This window comes from Hypanus sabinus, chromosome 10 (genome assembly GCF_030144855.1).
Source record: "Hypanus sabinus isolate sHypSab1 chromosome 10, sHypSab1.hap1, whole genome shotgun sequence".
Taxonomy (NCBI): domain Eukaryota; kingdom Metazoa; phylum Chordata; class Chondrichthyes; order Myliobatiformes; family Dasyatidae; genus Hypanus; species Hypanus sabinus.
Genome location: NC_082715.1, coordinates 41,493,097 through 41,516,866, shown reverse-complemented (window position 1 = coordinate 41,516,866; position 23,770 = coordinate 41,493,097). Strand labels below are relative to the sequence as shown.

General features: G+C 38.9%; 1 protein-coding gene across 1 annotated transcript in view; it reads right to left on the bottom strand.

Annotated features, from left to right (window-relative positions):
• The window catches only part of drc1 (dynein regulatory complex subunit 1 homolog (Chlamydomonas)), an 89,121-nt gene that overhangs the window by 10,536 nt on the left and 54,815 nt on the right, over window positions 1-23,770 (bottom strand). The window contains exons 9-13 of the mRNA XM_059981750.1: window positions 18,525-18,659; window positions 14,322-14,557; window positions 9,036-9,223; window positions 3,773-3,862; window positions 1,988-2,077 (exon numbers count right to left, since the gene is read on the bottom strand). Of these exons, the coding sequence (XP_059837733.1) occupies window positions 1,988-2,077; window positions 3,773-3,862; window positions 9,036-9,223; window positions 14,322-14,557; window positions 18,525-18,659 (739 nt within the window). The remainder of the gene's footprint in view (window positions 1-1,987; window positions 2,078-3,772; window positions 3,863-9,035; window positions 9,224-14,321; window positions 14,558-18,524; window positions 18,660-23,770) is intronic.

Here is a 23,770-nt window from a genome sequence, read left to right as displayed (position 1 = left end):
ATTCTTTGCGATTGTTTGTATCTTCCAATCCCTGCAACCAGTCCAGCCCCAACAAACATTGAGGGTCTGCCTGTTTTTCGATCTTGAGCTTTTTTAAAAATAACTTCGTGAAACTTATCTCATGGACTAAGCTCTCTGGATATTTCTGCTGAAGGGTCAATAGATTGAAAATTGAACCGGTTGTTCTTTCTACGAATGGTGGCAGAGCCGCTGAATGTTCCTGACATTTTCTCTATTTGATCCTAATGCTTCCTCTGAGTTCGTAATTTCTGTCTTACTGCATTTCTGAAAGGACCATTACGTGCAACGCAACTGTTCATTGTTAAATCTCCTCTAACAGCCAATGGTGCAAGAGCCAATGCTCTGTGCTTCGATAAACTACAGCAATGATTCAACTTTTTCAACATCTAATGAAAACAAACCTATACAACGAAGTTTCTGTATGTTTGGGACATCCACACAAATGTAATTTAACTTGGAAGTCCCAAATCAGGTATTCAGTGCTTCTCCATAGGCTGCATTGTCCTTGCAAAAACCAAAGTCAGAAAATTGAAAAAAAAATTCTCTACTTTTTCTACTCTCCCAATGCCTCTGAGGAGGCTGAAGAGAGCTGAACTACGTACATCTATACTATCCTTATACAGATGTGTAGTGGAGACCATCCCAACATGCTGTGTTACTGCATGGTATGGAAACTGCACTGTGGCAGACAGGAGACTCTAGAACAAGTGGTCAAAACCTCTCAACACAACATGACCTATTACCAAGAGAGGGACGGAGGGACAGACATATACACACACACGCAGAAAGGTGCCAGAAAAGGGTCAGTAACATCATGAAGGAACCCACACACCCCGCTGATGGAGCTGTTATCCCACTCCCATCAAGGAGGAGGCTGCGTGGCATCCTCACCCAAACTCAAAACCAGTTACTTTCCACAAGCAGCAAGGCTGATCCACACCTCCACCCACTAACCTACACCTACAACACCCTATGTGGATACATGTGTATTCTTGCTACATTGGATTCAGAGTAACAATTATTTTGCTCTCCTTTTCACTTGTGTGCTGGAAATGACATTCGACAATCTTGAATCACCTTGCACCTTAACCTTACACACAACCTAAATATTTAGGTGTTTCACAACAGCTCAGTTCAAAACAGCTTAAAATTAAGTAATGTCTGCTTTGACAATTATTCTTGACTGAATTCTTGACTCCATGACATATCAGAGACCTAGTTTTCTGATGTTCAACAGTAATTGCTACTGGAAATGGGAAAGTCACTGCAGTGCCGCAGGGATCACTATATCAAGTGACCAACTTTCTCTGAGGTCATCAGCAAGTGTGCTGATTCCTTGCCTAATGTGGACTACAGCCTACTGCAAACTGATTCCAATCTCCTTCCATTCTGCTGGAATCCACTCCGCTATTTGTCCTACTATATACATCATTAGAAAAACTGCATTGAAAGTCCACAAATAAATGCCCAGTCTCCTAAAAAAAAATTCTGTGATACCAAGGAAATAAAACAATAGGAAATTTCCATCTGGTTGCGAATAACTCCTTAACAAAGGCTTAAGAAAATGCAGTTGTATTTGTAAAACATTACTATGTTTGGAACACCAGAAAACTTTTAAATCTAGACTCACTGAAGTGATGAAGGAAACACCAATTAATTTTTACATCAGAAATAACTATGAAGTAACCAAGGTAATTTAAGAAATACTGGACATTTGGAAATCCCCTCGTTTGGTCACTATGATCTTTCAAGTCTACCCAAACAGCAAATCAGTTAGTTCAATGACTCTTCCAAAAGGTGGCAGTTCTTAAGAAATTAACAATTTTCAGCATTACATTCAAACTTTTGTACAGAAATTTGATTAGGCCTAGTGTGTTCTAAAATTCCTGTAAATACAATTCTATGCTAACCTTTTTTGAAAGTGATAATGACCAAAAGTTTGTCTGTATCAAAATAGTTATCTTACCTTATCCAATTCATATTTAGATGTTTCAGAATTCTTTGTAAAAAAGTCTGTCAGCTTGATGATATCATCCGCATTTTCAATTCCCAAAGCCTGTGTATGGTGAAAATGATTCACAATTTCAATTTTAATTTTCAAATCAGAAATATCTCAAACAGATGTCCCATATTTCTCTCTTTCTAGAAAAAGAACTAATTTAGTTTTTACTGCAATTTGTTCCCATGTAACACAAAGGCAGTCATCAGGCTCTCCCTACCCTGGATAAAATTACTCACATTTACTCACACCCATACCTCCACCTGATTTATCCCTATAGAAGAATTTCAGTAATTATCTAGTCACCTTGGGATTTGCGTTCACTCCATTTTGGGCTAGGTGGTCACTGAATTGACAAAAATGTAGTTCGTGCTTTGCCAAGTATTTCTAATATGTTATTAGGTAATGAATGATCACTGAAATAACCAAGCTGGCAAAGAGTCCACCTTTTATTCAATCAACCTGCTTAAAAAATCTGATCTAGTTTTGTAGTCAGACAGAAAACAGCAGCAGCTTCACCAAGGATTGATCCAAAGCTTCATCCTTGAAAGTCAACACTTCATCCTTGAAAGTCATGCACAAGAACTGCACACTAATATTGTGCTGTTTTGGAGGAACAACACCACTTCGTTCCAATGCATTTACATACTTATGTGAGTTAAAGAAAATTCAATCATGATATCTTGCTTATCACTGCACTCAACAGCAACAGTTCAGGGATCCCATACATTTGCTGAAATGAACTTTCAGTGAACCTCTTAAAAGGAGAAGGTTGTCGCACATTTCAAATGCAGATGAATGTGTTTATACAAAATAGGAAGCAATGAGAGGGAGGATGGTGGCACAAGAACAGGGTGTTGCTTTCATGTATGGTGACGTTGCAAATATGTAAAAATTGATAGGAAGAGAGAGATGCTGCACTTTTGATGACCAGAAGGTCCAACGACAATGAAAAGGTAAAGCAAATACATGTCTAAAGTGGTGACAGAAAATCTTCCCCATAGTGCCATGAGAAATGTAATGATCCCATATGTCTGATATGTTGAAAAGAACAAAACACTCACTCACACTTTTGGCCTATTCATCACACCTGCATCACTCAGCAAACAATAATCTCCAGAGATGAACACATCTGCTCAACAGTCAAATGCCTGACATTTTCTCACAAGCTCAGTATCAGCACAACCTTCACCTCCCATTCCTTACACACGTCCAGCTATAAAACCATGAAGCACTGCAGATACTAGAGGAGGTAGCACTTAATCACTGACTGCAGCAACAGTCTAGAAGGGGCTTTGCTGTGCCCTCTGTCCTCACTTAAACCATACATTTGTGCCCAAAAAATACCATCTGGTCAACCCAGCAGAGGCACAATCTGACTGTCTTGCCCAAAGAACAAGAACTCATAGCTACCTTGTTCTATGAGTAATAAAAGGTCGAGCTATTAGCAAATAATCATCTCAGCTGCATAAATGACCTGAATTGTTGCACAGCATTTAAAACCATGAACTCCAGCATGGAACTAAATGATGAAAATTCACCAGTGATGTCCAACACAATTTTTTTTTTTAAAAAAAAACACCGGAACAGCATTTTAATTAGACACAGCTATATAGAATTGGAGACTACAATTATTGACTGTATCATGAAACAGTAAATCCTCAATTATAAAGTGAAAATGGGTCCTTATAAACTTGATGTAAAGCATAAAGGCTGCTCAGAAATGTTTCTATAAAATTCTTAAATTCTTACAGCAAATATGGCATCAAGTTTAATTAGTGATCCTTCCTCTTGCTTGAGGGAACCAAGAATTTTACGAAGCTTGCCTTCAATCAGGAATCCCTGTCAATAGGGGAAAAAAATGCCATTTTAAATTCTAAGTACAGCAATGTAAAAGCAATTCTGTAGAAATGAATATATTCCCTGTGAAATTAAGATCAAGCACTCATATGTGGTACAAACATATCCTGCATTAATTCGTTGTCAAGAGAAAACACTCTGGTAGCATCTAAGTTCTTGTAATTGGAATAATTAATGCTCATGTGTGCAATGACAAAGTTCAACTGGAGGCAATGTTACCTCTTCGGAGAGCATCTTAGATAAGAGTCACTGTTTAGAAGTGGTCACCCATCTAAGTTAGAAACAAGTTGAAATTTCTTCTTTTGGATGATCATGAGCCAAAGGAATAATTCTGCTCAAAAAGATACTATAAGATGACTTTTTGGCTACATTTAGAGTGGTGGTAGTCAGATTAGACGATTTTGAAGGCAGAGTTTCACAGCAGTTTTTTTTCTGATTTGAGGCGTGGTCAATCAGCAAGCAATGGTGCGTAACAAGAGCTACCTTTCAGCCAGGTCTGCATTCAAGATTTAAAAAGCTGAGCTTTCAGCCAGTTTTCTTTGAGTTGGACAACCACGTCAGGGGTGTGTAAAAAGAGCTACTTTTTAAATCAGGACTGCAATCGAGAGCTTAAAGGCAGAGTTTCATGGCAGTTTTTTCTGATTTGAGGAGCAACCAAACAGCAAGAGGAATTAATTTGAAAGGACCAATAAGAATTATTCAAGTGCAAGTGCAGATGTCATTGTCTTGGAGGGTGACAGCCTTTACAGTGGCTTTGGCTCATCAAACCTACAAAAGGAGAGGCTGTGCTTGATCTGGTATTGGGAAATGAACCGGGTCAGATGTCAGATCTCTCAGTGGGAGAGCATTCTGGAGATAGTGATCACAATTCTATCTCCTTTACCATAGCTTTGGAGAGAGATAAGAATATGCAAGTTAGGAAAGTGTTGAATTGGGGCATGGGGAAATATGAGGCTATCAGGCAAAAACCTGGAAGCATAAATTGGAAACAGATGTTGTCAGGAAAACGTACGGAAGAAATGTGGCAAATGTTCAGGAGATATTTGCTTGGAGTTCTGCATAGGTACGTCCCAATGAGACAGGGAAAGGATGGTGGGGTACAGGAACCATGGTGTACAAAGACTGTTGTAAATCCAGTCAAGAAGAAGAGCTTACAAAAGGTTCAAAAAACTAGGTAATAATAGTGATCTAGAAGATTATAAGGCTAACAGGAAGAAGCTTAAGAATGAAATTAGGAAAGGCAGAGGAGGCCATGAGAAGGCCTTGGCAGACAGGATTAAGGAGAATCCCAAGGCATTCCACAAGTATGTGAAGGGCAAGAGGATAAGACATGAAAGAATAGGACCAATCAAGTGTGACAGTGGAAAAGTGTGAATGGAACCAGAGGAGATAGCAGAGGTACTTAATGAATACTTTGCTTCAGTATTCACTAAGGAAAAGGATCTTGGCAATTATAGGGATGACTTACAGAAGACTCAAAAGCTTGAGCATGTAGATATTAAGGTAGAGGATGTGCTGGAGCTTTTGGAAAGTCTCAAGTTGGATAAGTCACCAGGACCACACTAGATGTACCCCAGGCTACTGTGGGAGGCGAGGGAGGAGATTGCTGAGCTCTGGCAATGATCTTTGCATCATCAATGGGGACGAGAGGGGTTCCGGAGGATTGGAGGGTTGCGGATGTTGTTCCCTTATTCAAGAAAGGGAGTAGAGTTAGCCCAAGAAATTGTAGACCAGTGAGTTTTACTTCAGTGGTTGGTAAGTTGATGGAGAAGATCCTGAGAGGCAGGATTTATTGATATTTGGAGAGCTATAATATGATTAGGAATAGTCAGAATGGCTTTGTGAAAAGCAGGTTATGCCTTATGAGCCTGATTGAATTTTTTGAGGATGTGATGAAGGTAGTCCAGTAGGTATAGTGTATATGGATTTCAACAAGGCATTTGATAAGATACACGATGCAAGGCTTATTAAGAAAGTAAGGAGGCATGGGATCTAAGGGGACATGCTTTGTGTATCCAGAACTGGCTTGCCCACAGAAGGCAGAAAGTGTTTGTAGTCAGGTCATATTCTGCATGGAGGCCAGTGACCAGTGGTATGACTCAGGGATCTGTTCTGGAATCCCTACTCTTCATGATTTTTATGTGACCTGGATGAGGAAGTGGAGGGATGGGATAGTAAATTTGCTGATGACTGAAAAGGTTGGGAGTGTTGTGGATAATGTGGAGGGCTGTCAGAGTTTACAGCAGGACATTGATAGGATGCAAAACTGGGCTGAGAAGAGGCAGTTGGAGTTCAACCAGTGTGAGGTGTGAGATGGCTCATTTTGGCAGGTCAAATATGATGGCAGAATACAGTTCTAATGGTAAGGCTCTTGGCAGAATTTGTATTAATGGTAAGACTCTTGACAATGTGGAGGACCAGAGGGATCTTGGGGTCCGAGTCCTCAGGACACTCAAAGCTGCTGTGCAGGTTGACTCTGTGGTTAAGAAGGCATATGGTACATTAGCCTTCATCAATCATGGGTTTGAGTTTAGGAGCTGAGAGGTAATGTTGCAGCTATATAGGACCCTGGTCAGACCCCACTTGGAGTACTGTGCTCAGTTCTGATCGCCTCACTATAGGAAGGATGCTGAAACCATGGAAAGAGTGCAGAGGATATTTACAAGGATGTTGCCTGGATTGGGGAGCATGCCTTATGAGAATAGGTTGAGTGATCTCAGCCTTTCTTCCTTGGAGCAATAGAGGATAAGAGGTGATCTGATAGAGGCATATAAAATGATGACAGGCATTGATCATGTGGAGTCAGAGGCTTTTCTGAAATGGCTAGAACAAGAGGGTCCAGTTTTAAGCTGTTTGGAAGTAGGTAGAGGAGATGTCGGGGTAAGAAGTAGTTGTTTTTTTACGCAGAGAGTGGTGAGTGTTTGGAATGGGCTGCCGACAACGTTGGTAGAAGCGGATACAATAGGATCTTTTATGAGAGTTCCAGATAGGTACATGGAGCTTAGGAAAATAGAGGGCTATGGGTAACCCTAGGTAATTTCTAAAGTAACTACATGTTCGGCACAGCTTTATGGGTTGAAGGACCTGTATTGTGCTGTAGGTTTTCTACGTTTCTATGATTTAGATGATGGAAATGACAGCTTGGTTGCAATGCTTGCAGACGATATGAAGATAGGTGGAGGGGCAGATGGTTTTGTCGAAATAGAGAGGCTACAGAAGGACTTAGATTAGGAGAATGAGCAAAGAGGTGGCAGATGGAATACAGTGTCGGGAAGTGTATGGTCATGCACTTATGTAAAAGAAATGAAAGGGTTCACTATTTTAAAAAAGGAGAGAAAATGGAAAAAAACTGAGGCGCAAAGGGACTTGGGAGTCCTTGTGTAGGATTTCCCAAAGGTTAATTTGCAGATCAAGTCTGTGGTGAGGAAGGCAAATGCAAGGTTAGCATTCATTTCAAGAGGAACAGAATATAAAAGCAATAATGTAATGTTGAGACGTTATAAAGCACTGGTGAGGCCTCACTTGGAGTATTGTAAGCAGTTTTGGGTTCCTTATCTTAAAAATGATGTGCTGAAACTGGAGAGGGTTCAAAGGAAGTTCACAAAATGATTCTAGGATTGACCAGCTTGTCATATGAAGAGCATTTGATGGCTCTGGGCCTGTATTCACTGGACTTCAGAAAAATGAGGGGTGACCTCATCGAAACCTATCAAATGGTGAAAGGTCTTGATAGAGTGAATGTGGAGAAGATGTTTCCTATGGTGGGAGATAATAAGACCACAGGACACAGCATCAGAATAGAGGGACACCCTGTTAGAATGGAGATGAGGAGGAATTTCTTTAATTAGAGAGCGATGAATCTGTGGAATTCATTGCCACGGGCAGCTGTGCAGGCCAATTCTCTACGTATACTTAAGGCAGAGGTTGACGGATTCTTAATTAGTCAGGGCATGAAGGGATACAGGGGAGAATGCAGGAGACTGGGGCTGAGAGTAAAAATGGATCAGCCATGATAAAATGGCAGAGCAGACACAATGGGCTAAATGGCCTAATTCTGCTCCAATATCTTCAGGACTTATTAAGAGGATAAAAAAAATTGCTGAGGGTAGATGAGAAGTCAGTTGAGGTTACAATTAGATCAGGCTGAATTTTATCCATTGCAGGAGCAGAGCTGAGGAGCAGGTTGAGTGCTCTTTTTTCAAATATTTGTATGTTGCTAACCTCCTGCTCACTTGTTGCGTGAACTTCATATACAACAGTGAAAATAACAAATGAAATTATTGCTTGTGGTGAATTCAGCAATCAGAAGCCAAATAGTATTTGTAAATGCAATACTTTTCTGATAATATCATGATTCAAATGGCCATTCAAACTCATTCATTTAATGACAAATGAAGTATTGTCGATGCTACAAACTATAATTTCCTGCAAACTAAAATATTCCACAAAAGGTCTCGGCCCAAAACGTCAACGGTGCTTCTTCCTATTGATGCTGCCTGGTCTGCTGCATTCCACCAGCACTTTGTGTGTGTTGCTTGAATTTCCAGCATCTGCAGATTTCCTTGTATATTCCACAAAATCTTTAATTGTGCAAATATTTTAGTGAATCTGAAATGGGATTTAGTAAGACAATAATAATATACAAGAACAGAATTAGACCATTTGACCCATCAAGTCTACACTGCCATTTCATCGTGGCTGACCCAGTTTTTCTCTCAGTCGCAATCTCCTTCATGACAAATGTCAAAGAAGCTTGTCCACTCATAGTAACTAACTAATATTTTAAATAGGTTTAAACTGACTTATAAAAGGAATACAGAACCATTCACGGCATTTTTTTCTAACAACAAATAGCTTTTTTAAAAATGTTGCTGGTGTCCTTGCCTTGCGAGGAAGTTGAATTTTAAAGTGTTTATTTGGCAACCCTTACATGAGCACCAATAGCAAAAACATTGTCTAATGAAATCTAGGTACATAACTAATTTCCACCAAGTCCCATTGGATGGAAAAAAAAACATTGCACATTAGAGCTCTGAATACACTATACAACACAATAAAAACGTGTTACATTGTCAAGAATTTTTTTAAAAAGCTGATCAAAGATTTTTAATCAGTACCAAGACTAGGAAGATGAAACTGAAATGCAGTTACTCACAGTTTCGTCACACAATACTTCCAGCAATGTTTTAACTGTGTTCAAAGAGATCGCTCCAGGTTTTCCACCACACAGTGCCATTGCCTTGTCCTCGATAGCTGAATAACAAGTGTTTCGGAAAATGGCATTATATGTGTCTGATTTATCCTCTTTTCCTGCTCCTTCCTGTAAATCCCATGGCTGTTTGTCTGCCAAAAAAAGTTTGAACAGTGTGAAGGTCACAGTTCTCCCCATTCAAGAACAACACATGCTGGAGCATTAATGCACAGAACTGGAGAATTATAGAATATTACTGCAGCAATGTCACTCACTTTCTGGATAAATTTTTCTTTTTTAAGAATTCAGAACTAAAACAAGGTGCAAGCTAGATACAGAATGGTAACAGCATTCCCTAAATTGAATAAAGTTACTTGGGCAAGATAAAGAGAGAAATAATTCATGGATAAGAAAAATAGATGAAATTTTAAAAAATGACTAATATTGGAATTTATTGAAACTGACCAATTATCACCTTCTCAGCATATACTTAATCATTTGCAGAGGCATGCAAGGTGTCATTCCCATGACATTTACTTATTTAACCTGCCTGTTCAGGCCTTTGGGCAATTCATTAATGTTTTTCTATGTGGTTATGCAAACAAGACTTTTATTTTAATGAGCAGTTTCAGATCTATATTAGGTCACTTCCCGTGCAGCCAGGAAGTAGTAAGTAGAAAAGCACTTTGGCTGGCAGTAGACCAGAGGTTGATGTTAAGAGCAAAAGTTTCTATCTAAAGCCATCCTGTTGTTTCCCCAGCAGAAGCACTGGCTGTAAGTTGAAGTTATATTGTTTAGAAGTTAATTTAAAGGCATCAATAACCTTTTGCTGAAATAGAATGTGTTTGAGTTTATTAGATACTAACTTGGATACTAATGATTTACACAGTATTTACCTGTTGCATTTACAGTGCTATAAAATATATTCACCCCACTTCGAAGTTTTCACATTTTATTGTTTTACAACATTGAATCATAGTGGATTTAATTTGGCTGTTTTGGCACTGATCAATGGAAAAACTCTTTCACGCCAAAGTGAAAACAGATCTCTACAAAGTGATTTAATTAATTACAAATATAAAACACAAAACAATTGATTGCATAAGTATTTGCTCACCTTTAATGTGATACACCAAATCACTGGTGCAACCAATTGGTTTTAAAAGACACATAATTAGTTAAATGGAGATCTGTTTTAGGAGACCTGTGTGTAGTCAAGGTGTTCCAATTGATTGTAGTAAAAATATACCTGTTCTTGGAAGGTCCAACAGCTGGTGAGTCAGTATCCTGGCAAATACTACATCAGAAAGACAAAAGAACACTCCAAGCAACTCCACGAAAAGGTTATTGAAAAGCACGAGTCAGAAGATGAATACAAGAAGATTTCCAAGTTACTGAATGTACATTGGAATACATTTAAGTCAATCATCAAGAAATGGAAAGCATATGACACAGCTATCAATCTGCCTGGAACAGGCTGTCCTCAAAAACTGAGTGACCGTGCAAGAAGGGGACAAGTGAGGGAGGCCATCAAGAGACTTATGATAACTCTGGAGGCATTACAAGCTTCAGTGGCTGAGATGGGAGAGACATATAACAACTATTGGCTGGATGCTTCACCAGTCACAGCTTTATGGGAGAGTGGTAAAGAGAAAGTCACTGTTGAAAAAACTCACATGAAATCTAGGCTAGTTTGCTAAAAGGCACGTGGGAAACTCTGAAGTCAGCTGGAAGAAGGTTCTATGGCCTGATGAAACGAAAATTGAGCTTTTCGGCCATCAGATTAAATGCTGTTTGGCATAAGCCAAACACCGAACGTCATCAAAAACACACCATCCCTACCGTGAAGCATGGTGGTGGCTGCATCATACAATGGGAATGATTCACTGAACCATGCCCAAGGCTTGTGAAGGTAGAGGGTAAAATGAATGCAGCAAAATACAGGGAAATCCTGGAGGAAAACATTATGCATTCTGCAAGAGAACTGTGACTTGGGAGAAGATACGTTTTCCAGCAAAACAATGACCCCAAGCAATGACCAGAAGTACACAGGGATGGCTTTAAAACAATAAAAGTTAATGTCTCGGAGTGGCTAAGTCAGAGTCCAGACCTCAATCCAATTGAGAATTTCTGCCTGGGCTTGAAAAGGGCTGTTCACTCACAATCCTCATGCAATCTGACAGAGCTTGAGCAGTTTTGTGAAGAAGAATGGAGAAAAATTGCAGTATCCTGATGTGCAAAGCTGATAGAGACCTTTCCACACACACTCAAGGCTGTAATTGCTGCCAAAGATGCAACGAGTAAACACTGACTTGAAGGGGGTGAATATTTATGCAATTATTTTGTGCATATATTTGTAATTAATTTAGATCAATTTGTAGAGATCTGTTTTCACTTTGACACAAAAGAGTGTTTCTGTTGATCAATGTCAAAAAAGCCAAATTAAATCCACTCTGATTGAATGTTGTAAAACAATAAAACAATAAAACTTTCAGGAGGGGGTGATTACTTTTTATAGGCACTGTATTTGTCCAAACTTAATAATATTTACCTGCAGGAAACCTAACTAAATCCTTACTTATCTGTATATGTTTACTTGTGTAAACAGAACGACATAGTAACTGCACTACATTTTGTTGTTTTCAGTTTCACTCCTTATTCACTATGTCACGTCAATGAGTCTGCAATAAAACTAAGGAGCTGGGACACTGTACCCTGACTCTAATGTCTTTTTTGAAAGGAGTTTGGTTGACTGTCTAGTTGATGTCAAATCTGGGTGAAAAATTAACCAAATTTCAGAATTCCAGAAGCTGGGGGAACTAATTAACCTCTTCATCGAGCCCATCATTTGACTGACCACCACACTGAAGATTCCTAGGATTTGTGGCATTGATAACTCCCACAAAGACAATAGTTGTAAGTTGTACTTATTAGAGGCCAATCAGCCAGACAGACCCCAATGCCAAATATTGTGTTATCTTCAGCTATTTTATCAACTACTTTTCCTCCATCATATACTGTAGTCAGAAATAGGGAGGCTTGAACAATGATTGCAGATATTCAATTCCATTCACAGGTCCAATTCAAACCTGCATGCAGCAAACTCTATCTGGTCAGGCAGTGAAAAATGACAATTGGCATTCAGACTATTTTCAACAAGAGAATCAAGCCACCTATCTTTGACATCTGGTATTAGCCTTCAGTCAATATTGGCACAAAATTTAACCAAAAACCATGTTAATACTGCAACAGAGTTGCTCAGGCACTGGTTATTGTATGGCGAGTAACAGGTTTCCTGAAACTCAAAAGACTTTCCAACACAGGGTGCAAATTAAGAGTGCCAATAAATATTCAGTGTTTGCAAGATGATTGGAGCTCAAACTACAAACCAAGTCTGATACCATTCAGGACAAGGCACTGCACTTGACAGTCATTTCACATACCAGTCTAAACATTCAGTCCTCCTATCACCAGCACACCACAAATCATCCCTCATTGTTACAGTGTCCATATACTGAAAGTCCCTCCTCCACATTCTATGGTTGAAAGGAGCGATTCACTACTAGATTACCAAAAGCATTAAAATGAGAAGGATAGTTCTAGCCTTGCCAGCAATGAACAGTTGCCAACCAAGGAATAATTCTCTTTTTTAATCTTCTGTTGAAACGAACAAAATATGGTGTACAGTTTCTTCAAAATCTTTTTATTTTTTTCATTCTTTCAGATGAAGAAATTGTGAGGTGATAAGCCACTTCAGTCCTCCTTGTTTAGATTCTCCTGAAAAACCCTTGGTAAAGGAAACAAAATGCAAGGTTTCTAAATTAAATGGAAGGGTAGATTGCGATGAGATCATTGATTTTACAACAGAATTCAGAAAGACTGGGTGAAAACCTGGCAACTGGGTTTAATGTGAGAACATGCAAAGGTTATGTTAGAGCAATCAAAAGGTGGATTATTATCTACATGGAGAGTAACTGCAAATAACTAAATTTCAGAGGAATCTAGGTGTTCTAGTACGTGTATCACTAATGTTATCAGGCACGTACAACAAGTAGTTCAGAAGGCAAACAGCTTGTTGGCTTTTATTGTGAAGGGTTGGAATTTAAGAATAAGGAGGTTTTGTTACATTTGTACAGGATGTTGGTGAGGCCATACCTAGAACACTATGCACAGTTTCGGTCTCCTTTGGTAAAATTAAAGGAAGACAGCAACTTTGGAGGCAGTCTAAAGGAAATTTACATGACTAATTCTTAGTGGGGTTGACAGAGTAGATGTTCAGATGCTCTCAGAAGTGGGGGAGTTATGAACAAGGGGACACAGCTACAATACAAGGGGCTTATCATCTAAAGTGAGCAGTAATTTCTTCACTGAAGGCATAGCAGTCTCTGGAATGGTCTGGTGAAGGCCAGATTATTAGATTTCTTTAAGGTGGAGATAAATAAATATTAGAAGTTTCAATATATTGAGTATTATTAATTAGGACATGGAACAGAAGAATAGTTGGAGGCCAGCACAGATCAGCCATGATCACATTGAATGCTGCATAGGCATGAGGACCCAGTGGCCTTCCCCAGTTGCAGTTTCATTGTGTTCTTCAACAGTGCTAATCTCTAGATTGTTTGAACTGCAATTGCCAAGATAAATGTATAATATTGTGCCAGCTCCTGATTTGTTTCTTTAAGATGGTGGAACTACTGTGAGATGTCAAAAATTGAGTGGTTTCCAACATAAGTTTTTGACCTGCTCCAGTAGCCACAATATTTACACACCTGGCCCTCTTCAATTTTTGTTCAACAGTAATATTCAACATTGATGAGAAAGACTTGGCTATGCTAATGTCAAGGAAAGGTGATTGGACTGACCTACTGGAGTGACTAATTCTTGATAAGTACACTAGTCCAACACACTACTGACCCTTTCCAAATATTGCCTGCTTTACTAACTGAAAAGTTGTACATGGAATTTAATATGATCCCTTCTAAACTTATGATGAAGAACAGGAACATCTTAAGGTGCAGAGAGAGAAGGATAATTTTTCTTTCATTTCTAGTTTTTACACAAGGGATCATCTCAAAGGCAAGTCAAAAACAATTTATACATAATACTATGTATATTATACATTTTCTACATAAATCATCTATCTTTCTCCACACCTGATGACATTATATATCTGAATATTAGGTTTGGCTATCCAAATATTGCCTTAGATATTTGATAAATGGGGTTACAGACCAAGTTTCATTTTCCTACCTCCTAGAATAACTTCTTCTGCCAGCTGGACCGCTGACTTCTTCTTCTCAGTGCAAAGCACAATTGGCCCAACGTTTTCCATGAAACACAGATCTGGCATTGTCCAGCTCAATCCAAGCTGCTGATGGTGAATTATCCTATCAGCATCGAGAGCCTTTTTGACTAGATTCTTTGCCTCTTCCTCATTCATAAGCCAAACGCCTTCAAACTTTTTTGCATCAACAGCAGCAAAATGTCTGATAAAAGAAAAACACTGATTTCCACATTTTAAACTACTAGAAGAAATGTGTTAAAGGGCAATTACTTTTGTTTTAATGATCTGGAAGACTGACAAAAACTATGACCTAATTCTATTTAAAATTGAAGCATTTTAGTGCTGAGCTTATTTCAAGATTTATAGTCACAAACACAAGAGATTCTGGAGATGCTGGAAATCTAAAGCAACACATGCAAAATGCTGTAGGAACTCCACAGATCAGGCAGCATCTATGGAGTGGAATAAAGAACTGCCAAGACCATTCCTAATGAAAAAAACAATTTTCTTGTTCAATAGGAATTTTGAGGAACTGGACACTATCCACAGGGCAAGCAATTATTGGCCAATCTTAATAGCCAATTAAGAGGCTGTTAATTAGGGGAACTGTACAACTGAAATGAAAACAAGCAATGATGTAAACACTCAGCAGGTCGTTCAGCAGGGTTAAGGATGTGATTGACTGTAAACATAAGCTAAAAGATGAAAACCTCTGTAACCTTGATATGATCAAACTCGATTTGGCATGACATGGTTAACTCTCTAAACTGTGCTCCAGCTATATGCAGTCTCTAGACTTGAGAAAACAATGACAGGATTAAACCTGTCAAATTATATTTTTAAAAAAGTTAAAAATCTACTGAAAACAAGCACACCAGAGATGGGAAAGAAAGGTTTGTAATATACATAAATGATCTGGATGATGGGGTGGTAAATTGGATTAGTAAGTATGCCGATGATACTAAGGTAGGAGGTGTTGTGGATAATGAGGTGGATTTTCAAAGCTTGCAGGGAGATTTATGCCGGTTAGAAGAATGGGCTGAACGTTGGCAGATGGAGTTTAATGCTGAGAAGTGTGAGGTTCTACATTTTGGCAGGAATAATCCAAATAGAACATACAGAGTAAATGGTAGGGCATTGAGGAATGCAGAGGAACAGAGAGATCTAGGAATAACTGTGCATAGTTCCCTGAAAGTGGAGTCTCATGTAGATAGGGTGGTGAAGAGGGCTTTTGGAACGCTGGCCTTTATAAATCAAAGCATTGAGTACAGAAGTTGGGATGTAATGCTAAAGTTGTACAAGGCATTGGTAAGGCCAAATTTGGAATATTGTATGCAGTTCTGGTCACCAAATTATAGGAAAGATATCAATAAATTAGAGAGAGTGCAGAGACGATTTACTAGGATGTTACCTGGGTTTCAGCAATTAAGTTACAGAGAAAGGTTGAACAAGTTAGGTCTCTATTCATTGGAGCGTAGAAGGTTGAAGGGGGATTTGATCGAGGTATTTAAAATTTTGAGAGGGATAGATAGAGTTGACGTGAACAGGCTGTTTCCATTGAGAGTAGGGGAGATTCAAACTAGAGGACATGATTTGAGAGTTAGGGGGCAGAAGTTTAAGGGAAACACGAGGGGGTATTTCTTTACTCAGAGAGTGATAGCTGTGTGGAATGAGCTTCCTGTAGAAGTAATAGAGGCCAGTTCAGTTGTGTCATTTAAGGTAAAATTGGATAGGTATATGGACAGGAAAGGAGTGGAGGGTTATGGGCTGAGTGCGGGTAGGTGGGACTAGGTGAGATTAAGGGTTTGGCACGGACTAGGAGGGCCAAGATGGCCTGTTTCCGTACTGTGATTGTTATATGGTTATATGGTTAAAGAAACCAATAGCTTGAGAATATGTTCAGATCTGGCTATCAATTTTTCTAAATGTCAGATAAGGAAAAGAGACTGAAAGAGTGTAACAAAATTTCTCTTGATGAATATAAATGAGTACACTGAAGTTGAAAAAAAGCTGCAGAAGGTTGCAAATTCAGCCAACTCCAACATGGGCACTAACCTTGCCAGCATTGAGGACATTTTCAAAAGGTGATGCCTCAAAAAGGCACTATTAAAGACCTCATTATTATCACCCAGGACATGCCCTCTTCTCAATGCTACGGTCAGGGAGGAGTTGGAAGAGCACGAGCACACATACTCAGCACTTTAAGAACAGCTTCTCCCCTCCACCATCAGATTTTTGAATGGACAATAAACCCAAGTACAACATCTTCTTTTTAATCATATAACAATTACAGCACAGAAACAGGCCATCTCGGCCTGTCTAGACCATGCCCAATGCTTACTCACACCTAGTCCCACTGACCCGCACTCAGCCCATAACCCTCCACTCATTTCCTGTCCATATACCTATCCAATTTTGCTTCAAATGACAATACCGAACCTTCCTCTACCACTTCTACTGGAAGCTCATTCTACACAGCTACCACTCTCTGAGTAAAGAAATTCCCCCTCGTGTTACCCTTAAACTTTTGCCCCCTAAGTCTCAACTCATGTCCTCTTGTTTGAATCTCCCCTACTCTCAATGGAAAAAGCCTATCCACATCAACTCTATCTATCCCCCTCATAAATTTTAAATACCTCTATCAAGTCCCCCCTCAACCTTCTACACTCCAAAGAATAAAGACCTAACTTGTTCAACCTTTCTCTGTAACTTAGGTGCTGAAACCCAGGTAACATTCTAGTAAATCTTCTCTGTACTCTACTTTGTTGACATCTTTCCTATAATTCAGTGACCAGAACTGTACATAATACTCCAAATTCGGCCTTACCAATGCCTTGTACAATTTTAACATTGCATCCCAACTCCTATACTCAATGCTCTGATTTATAAAGGCCAACATACCAAAAGCTTTCTTCACCACCCTATCTACATGAGATTCCACCTTCAGGGAACTATGCACCATTATTCCGAGATCACTCTGTTCTACTGCATTCTTCAATGCCCTACCATTTACCATGTAATTTGGATTATTCCTTCTAAAATGTAGCACCTCACTTATCAGCATTAAACTCCATCTGCCATCTTTCAGTCCACTCTTCTAACTGGCCTAAATCTCTCTGCAAACTTTGAAAACCTACTTCATTATCCACAACGCCACCTACCTTAGTATCATCTGCATACATACTAATCCAATTTACCACCCCATCCTCCAGATCATTAATGTATATGACAAACAACATTGGACCCAGTACAGATCCCTGAGGCACACCACTAGTCACCAGCCTCCAACCTGACAAACAGTTATCCTCCACTACTCTCTGGCATCTCCCAACCAGCCACTGTTGAATCCATTTCACTACTTCAATATTAATACCTAACGATTGAACCTTCCTAACTAACCTCCCGTGTGGAACCTTGTCAAAGGCCTTACTGAAGTCCATATAGACAACATCCACTGCTTTACCCACATCAACTTTCCTCATAACCTCTTCAAAAAATTCAATAAGATTTGTCAAACCTGACCTTCCACACACATCCATGTTGACTGTTCCTAATCAGACCCTGTCTAGCCAGATAATTATATATACCATCTCTAAGAATACTTTCCATTAATTTACCCACCACTGACGTCAAACTGACATGCCTATAATTGCTAGGTTTACTCTTAGAACCCTTTTTAAACAATGGAACCACATGAGCAATATGCCAATCCTCCGGCACAATCCCCATTTCTAATGACATTTGAAATATTTCTATCAGAGCCCCTGCTATTTCCTACACTAACCTCTCTCAAGGTCCTAGGGAATATCCTGTCGGGACCCAGAGATTTATCCACTTTTATATTCCTTAAAAGCACCAGTACTTCCTCCTCTTTAATCGTCATAGTTTCCATAACTTCCCTACTTGTTTCCCTTACCTTATACAATTCAATATCCTTCTCCTTAGTGAATACTCTTGCTCTCCTTTTGCACTAATTTCATTCAAATTTTCTTTAATATATTTCTTATTGTATTTTATAGATTTTAATTATGTATTGCAATGTACTGCTATCGCAAAACAACAAATTTTGCGACATTCAGTATGACAGTGATACTAAACCCAATTCTGAACCCAAATGCACAAATAAACTTCTTGAAAATTACAAATAACTAAATGCAGATTTTGTAAACCTCATTTTCTTCTGAAGGTCTTTGTATAGTTCCACGATTCTCTTGTATTGGTCAGTTAAGGACTGGTTCTCTTCTCGATACATTTTCTCCTGTTTAGCCGATTTTGCCAATAGTCTATTCAAAACATCATGTAACCTAGGAAGAATTCAAGAAAGGAAATATTTATTTAGAGGAGCCTTCATAGTGCTCTACAATTCCTACATTTTTAGTTCACATTGATCATGTGGATAGCCAGACGCTTTTTCCCGGGGCTGAAATGGCGAACACAAGGAGGCATAGTTTTAAGGAGCTTGGAAATAGATACTGAGGTGATGTAAGGGGTAAGTTTTCCCCACACAGAGTGGTGGGTGCATGGAATGCACTGCCAATGGCAGTGGTGGAAGCATAAATACAATAGGGTCTTTTAAGAGCCTCTTAGATAGGTACATGGAACTTAGAAAAATAGAGGGCAATGTACTAGGGAAATTCTAGGCAGTTTCTAGAGTAGGTTACTTGGCCAGCATAGCATTGTTGGTCGAAGGGCCTGTAATGTGCTGTAAACTACTATGTTCTGTTTTGTCATACTTGTAATGCTTTCTTCTTCAAATCCTTGTCACGCCCTAAATCAGACAACCTGTAGCTATTTTTAGTTCAAGTACTTTTGGAAGCTACATCGGTGCCTTTCTACTCTCCTTCAATATTCAGAAATTTCAGGGATAACATGACAATATATCATTAAACACCACCTTGAAAACTCAGTTAACAATTATGCATATTGGTCCTCAAGGTAAAATGTCTCACCAATTGATACTTCACTCTGTTTAATGAGATTATGCTAAGTATTCAGATATCCTGCCTTAAATTACCATGACTGAATATAAGAGAACATTGCTACTTTTTATTGTGTTTCATTTTGCTTTAAGACAAGTTGGATTCTGGCGTTTAAATCCAAGGTCCATTTAGAAGTCAGGATGAGGCATAAAGCTTGCTGCTTCATGATCATTTTCTTAAGAGTTGATGGAACAAAGAGAACAGGAGCAGCAGTAACAGATGGTCTTGCCACTTGAAGAAGAGGATCTCGAGAAAAGAAAGATGGCGCCTAGCAAAAACACAGCTACTTTTATACAATAGAGATTAGAAAAATCCCACTGTAATTGGAAAATTAGAATTATTCAATACTGCAATAATAAGTTAACCAATGAGAAAACACTAGCCACAAAATGATAAAAGTTTTTAAATTATACTTTGTATAGCCACTAAGAGCACATTAAACTGTAATGTATACATGGTGTAAGGCCTCCGTCATTCAGAGTTGACCATGGATGTTGTGTCCTAGCTGTCTAGATACACAAGCCTGGATAGTACGATATGGAGAGCAAGCTGTTGCTCATGTAGCAAGCTATCCACACATCTGATGAACCTAAGGTACCAGCAGCACCACAAGAGTTGTCAGAAAGGATTGAACTCAATATAGGACACCTTTGGTACTCCAGCTCCAGATTTTTCCTTCAGGATTTACTCCTGAAGCTTTCCCCGTGAGTGGGAACAGCCGCAAGGCAGCAGAGGTCTGAGATCAGAGTTTTTCTTCTCCTAGATGAGCTGCCACAGCTGACGAGCTCCATCTGCCCAAAGCAACTGGTTTTAAGGCACCAGTAACTCACCTTTTCCCCTTCTCCTCTCAGTGAAAATGGTTCCACTGGGCTTAGTAGCCAAACCAAACATGGTGGCCAGGAGCTGGACTTGGTTGACAGAGGCTATGAGGCACACGCCACTGGGAGCATTTAATAAGTAGTGGGAGCTTCTCTCCATTACATAGACTGGTAATCCAAGTAATCCAAGAAACTTCTGAGACATTTCACTGTACTAGTGCAACAATGGACACAAAAAAAGTCTATTTTGACAATGAAAGTTACTTATCAATGGGTTTTACAGGGACTGGTGATCCAAGTTGTCCTGTTCCATTGTGCCTAGTCTAAGGCAAACTACTTACCCATGCAGGAATGGCTCCAGCAAAATTGAAAACACACTTACCTGCAAATAACAGCTATATGACATGTTGAAGACCTGATTATTTTAAACGGCTATTGAAATCTCAAAGCAAACAGAGTAATTTGTTTGATTAATAAAGTCATAATCAGTAAAAGGACCCAGGAAGCAAGTTAATTAGTAACAGAACTTATTACACATTAAAGGAAAAGTTGGTGAGAACCTAATGATGCAAGCATGTAAAATTATAGTGGGTAAAGTGCTAGGACAAAATGCAGTACAAGAAATTGAAAAGGTATCACCCTCAAACAATATGATAAGTTGACATACTGATGACATGACACATGATGCAGAAGAGGTTTTTATGATAAACTGGAAAACGACAGCTTCTCTATCCAGGTTGACAAGCCAACAGGTTTCACCAATAAAGGTCATGTTGTAGCATTTGTAAGATTCATAAATGATGGTGAAATTCAAGAAAACTTATTCGGTTGTAAACAGCTGTCCAAAACAAGCAAAGGCAAATATATATTTAATGATTTGTCTTCATATCTGGAAACAAAAGGTCTGTCTTGGAGGAACTGTGTTGGCATCTGTATTGATGGTTTTATTTCTCTTGAAAAAAATCCAACACACTGCTTTTTTTTTTACAGAGAGGTGCTGATATCAAAAACTCTTTGAGATGAGATGTAAGTAGTTCTGGATGTTGCTACAAAAATGGTTAACTTTATTAAACGAAGACCAGTTCACTCAAGATTGTTTAAAAAAACTGAAAAACTGGACAAAGAGCATACATAAACCTGGTAGTGTAGCAGAGGAAAAGTTCTCAACAGGGTATTTGAGCTGAAAGGTGAATTGCATGAGTACATTCTCGAAAATAGTAGTGCAGATTTTGCTGAGTGTTTTGAAGATGAAGAATGGCTGCAGAAACTAGCCTACCTAGCAGACATTTTTCAGAGTGTGAACCAGTTGAATAAATCTCTGCAAGGCCTTGGAGAAAATGTTTTGATTTCCAGTGACAAGATTCTTGGATTTAAAAGGAAACTGAATCTTTGGGGAAAAAATCACGTTCTATATGGAAATCTTGAAATGTTCCTACTTTTGCTTGGGCCTGAGAGCGAGGAAGGATATCAGGAAGTCTCAAGTCTTATTGAAAACCACCTGGAAGAACAGCAGAACAAAACTGAACAGCATTTTTCCTCCCTCTCCAGGCAAGAGTATGATTGAGTGAGGGACCTTCTCTCAGAATCTTCTGCTCAGCCTGAGAAATTGACTTTGAGAGAAGAGGAAGAACTTTGTGAGATACAGCCTGATCATGCACTCAAGATGAGATTTAATGATCTGCTGATGGACAAGTTCTGGATTTCTGTGAAATTGGAGTATCCTACCATTCATAGGAAAGCAATGAACATTTTGCAGCAGTTTTTAAACTTCTTACCTGTGTGAGCAAACTTTTTCTTGTTTAGCAAGCATCAAGAGCAAAGATAGAAATCACCTCATTTCAGTTGTAGGTGAAATCTGTGTGCACTTATCTCAAGTTTGACCCAGAATTGAGTATTTGTGCAGCAAAAAAACAAGCACAGGTTTCACATGCTGGGCCTAAATTTGAGCCTGGCATGTCACTTAGTGAGATTTTTTCCCCCAAAGTCTTGTATAAAATTGTGTTTTAGGCTACATTTTTATTCATATTTCTTATAGTTTATAGTTTTTAATAACTTTACTATTCAACATTGTCAATAAATTTTCATGTTATAAATAACATTAATTAAAATAAATTTACAGTCTTTATTTAAATTAAATCTACCAAGCCTGCCTTTGGAAAAATTAAAACCCATTTTCACTTAAGCCAGTTATTTAACAAGTTAAGTTTGCCTTACATGTTTTCACCATTTATGAAGGGGAGGGAGGAGAAGAGATAACTTCGAGAAAGTAAGCTAAACTTAACTACAATTATCTTTAGATTATTATTTCTACAACTTACTGATAATGCTAATGTACCAGGAGCTGTAGATATAAGCAGGAGTTCCCTGAGACCTGAAAATTATTTCAGGGGTTCCTCCAGGGCAAAAAGGTTGAGAAAGGCTGGTGTAGAAGATTGGCAAAGATACAGCTCAATAAAGATCAGTTGCAGAGAAGTGGCAGATGGAGTTTAACCTAGATAAATGTGAGGTGTTGTACCTTGGTAGGGCAAATGCAAGGGCAAGATACTCAACAGTTTGCTAAGCAGTGTCCTTGGGATCCAAGTTCAGAGGTCATTGAAAGTGACTAAACAGGTCGATAAGGTGGTTAAGGAGGCTAATGGAATGATTGTTTTATTAGTCAAGGCATTGAGTTCAAAAGTCAAGAGGTTATTGCAACTTTATAAAACTCTAGTTAGGCCAGAGTGTCAGAAGGATTATGTACAATTCCGGTCACTACACTACAGGAAGGAGGTTGAGGCTTTGGAGAGGGTGCAGAAGAGGTTTACCAGGATGCTGCCTGGTTTAGAGGGCATGTGCTATCACAAAAAGCTGGATAACTTGTTTTCTCTAGAATGCCAGAGGCTAAGGAGAGATCTGATAGAGTTTTACAGAGTTATGAGAGGCATAGATAGACTGGACAGAGAGAATCTATTTCCCAGGGTTGAAATGTCTAATACCAGAGGGCATGCATTGAAGTTGAGAAGGGGTAGGTTCAAAGGAGGTGTGAGGGGTAAGATATTACACAGAGAATCACGGATGCTTGAAATGCACTGCCTGGTACAATGGTAGAGACAAATACATTGGAAGCTTTTAAGAGACATTTGGATAGGCACATGTATGTAAGGAAGATTGAGGGATACGGACATGGTGTAGGTAGGAGGGATCAGTGCTTGGGTGTTTTTGATTTGCTTTTTATCTGGTTTGGCACAACATTGTGGGCTGAATGGCCATTCCTGTGCTGTACTGTTCTATGTTCTACAAAAAAGCTTTTAGTGGTTTGAATGTGTATCAAAGACAACATGTGAATATTCCATAACATGTTCAGTTAAAATCACCAAGGATTATCAAGCCCCTTATTATCCAGTGGAATGTCTAGGGTATCTGATGTATCTGATGCACAAATACTGATTGCAATATCACCACTGATTACTTGCTTTGGATCAGGAGAAAACAGTCTGAAACAACCCTATTTGGGTCTTCCTGGCCTGCCCATTACAACTAAATACAATGTGAGATACAACATTTACCCACTAATCCTTTTGAACCAGAATATTAAACAATAATAAAAAATGATAATTCAATCACAAGGTGGGATATTAA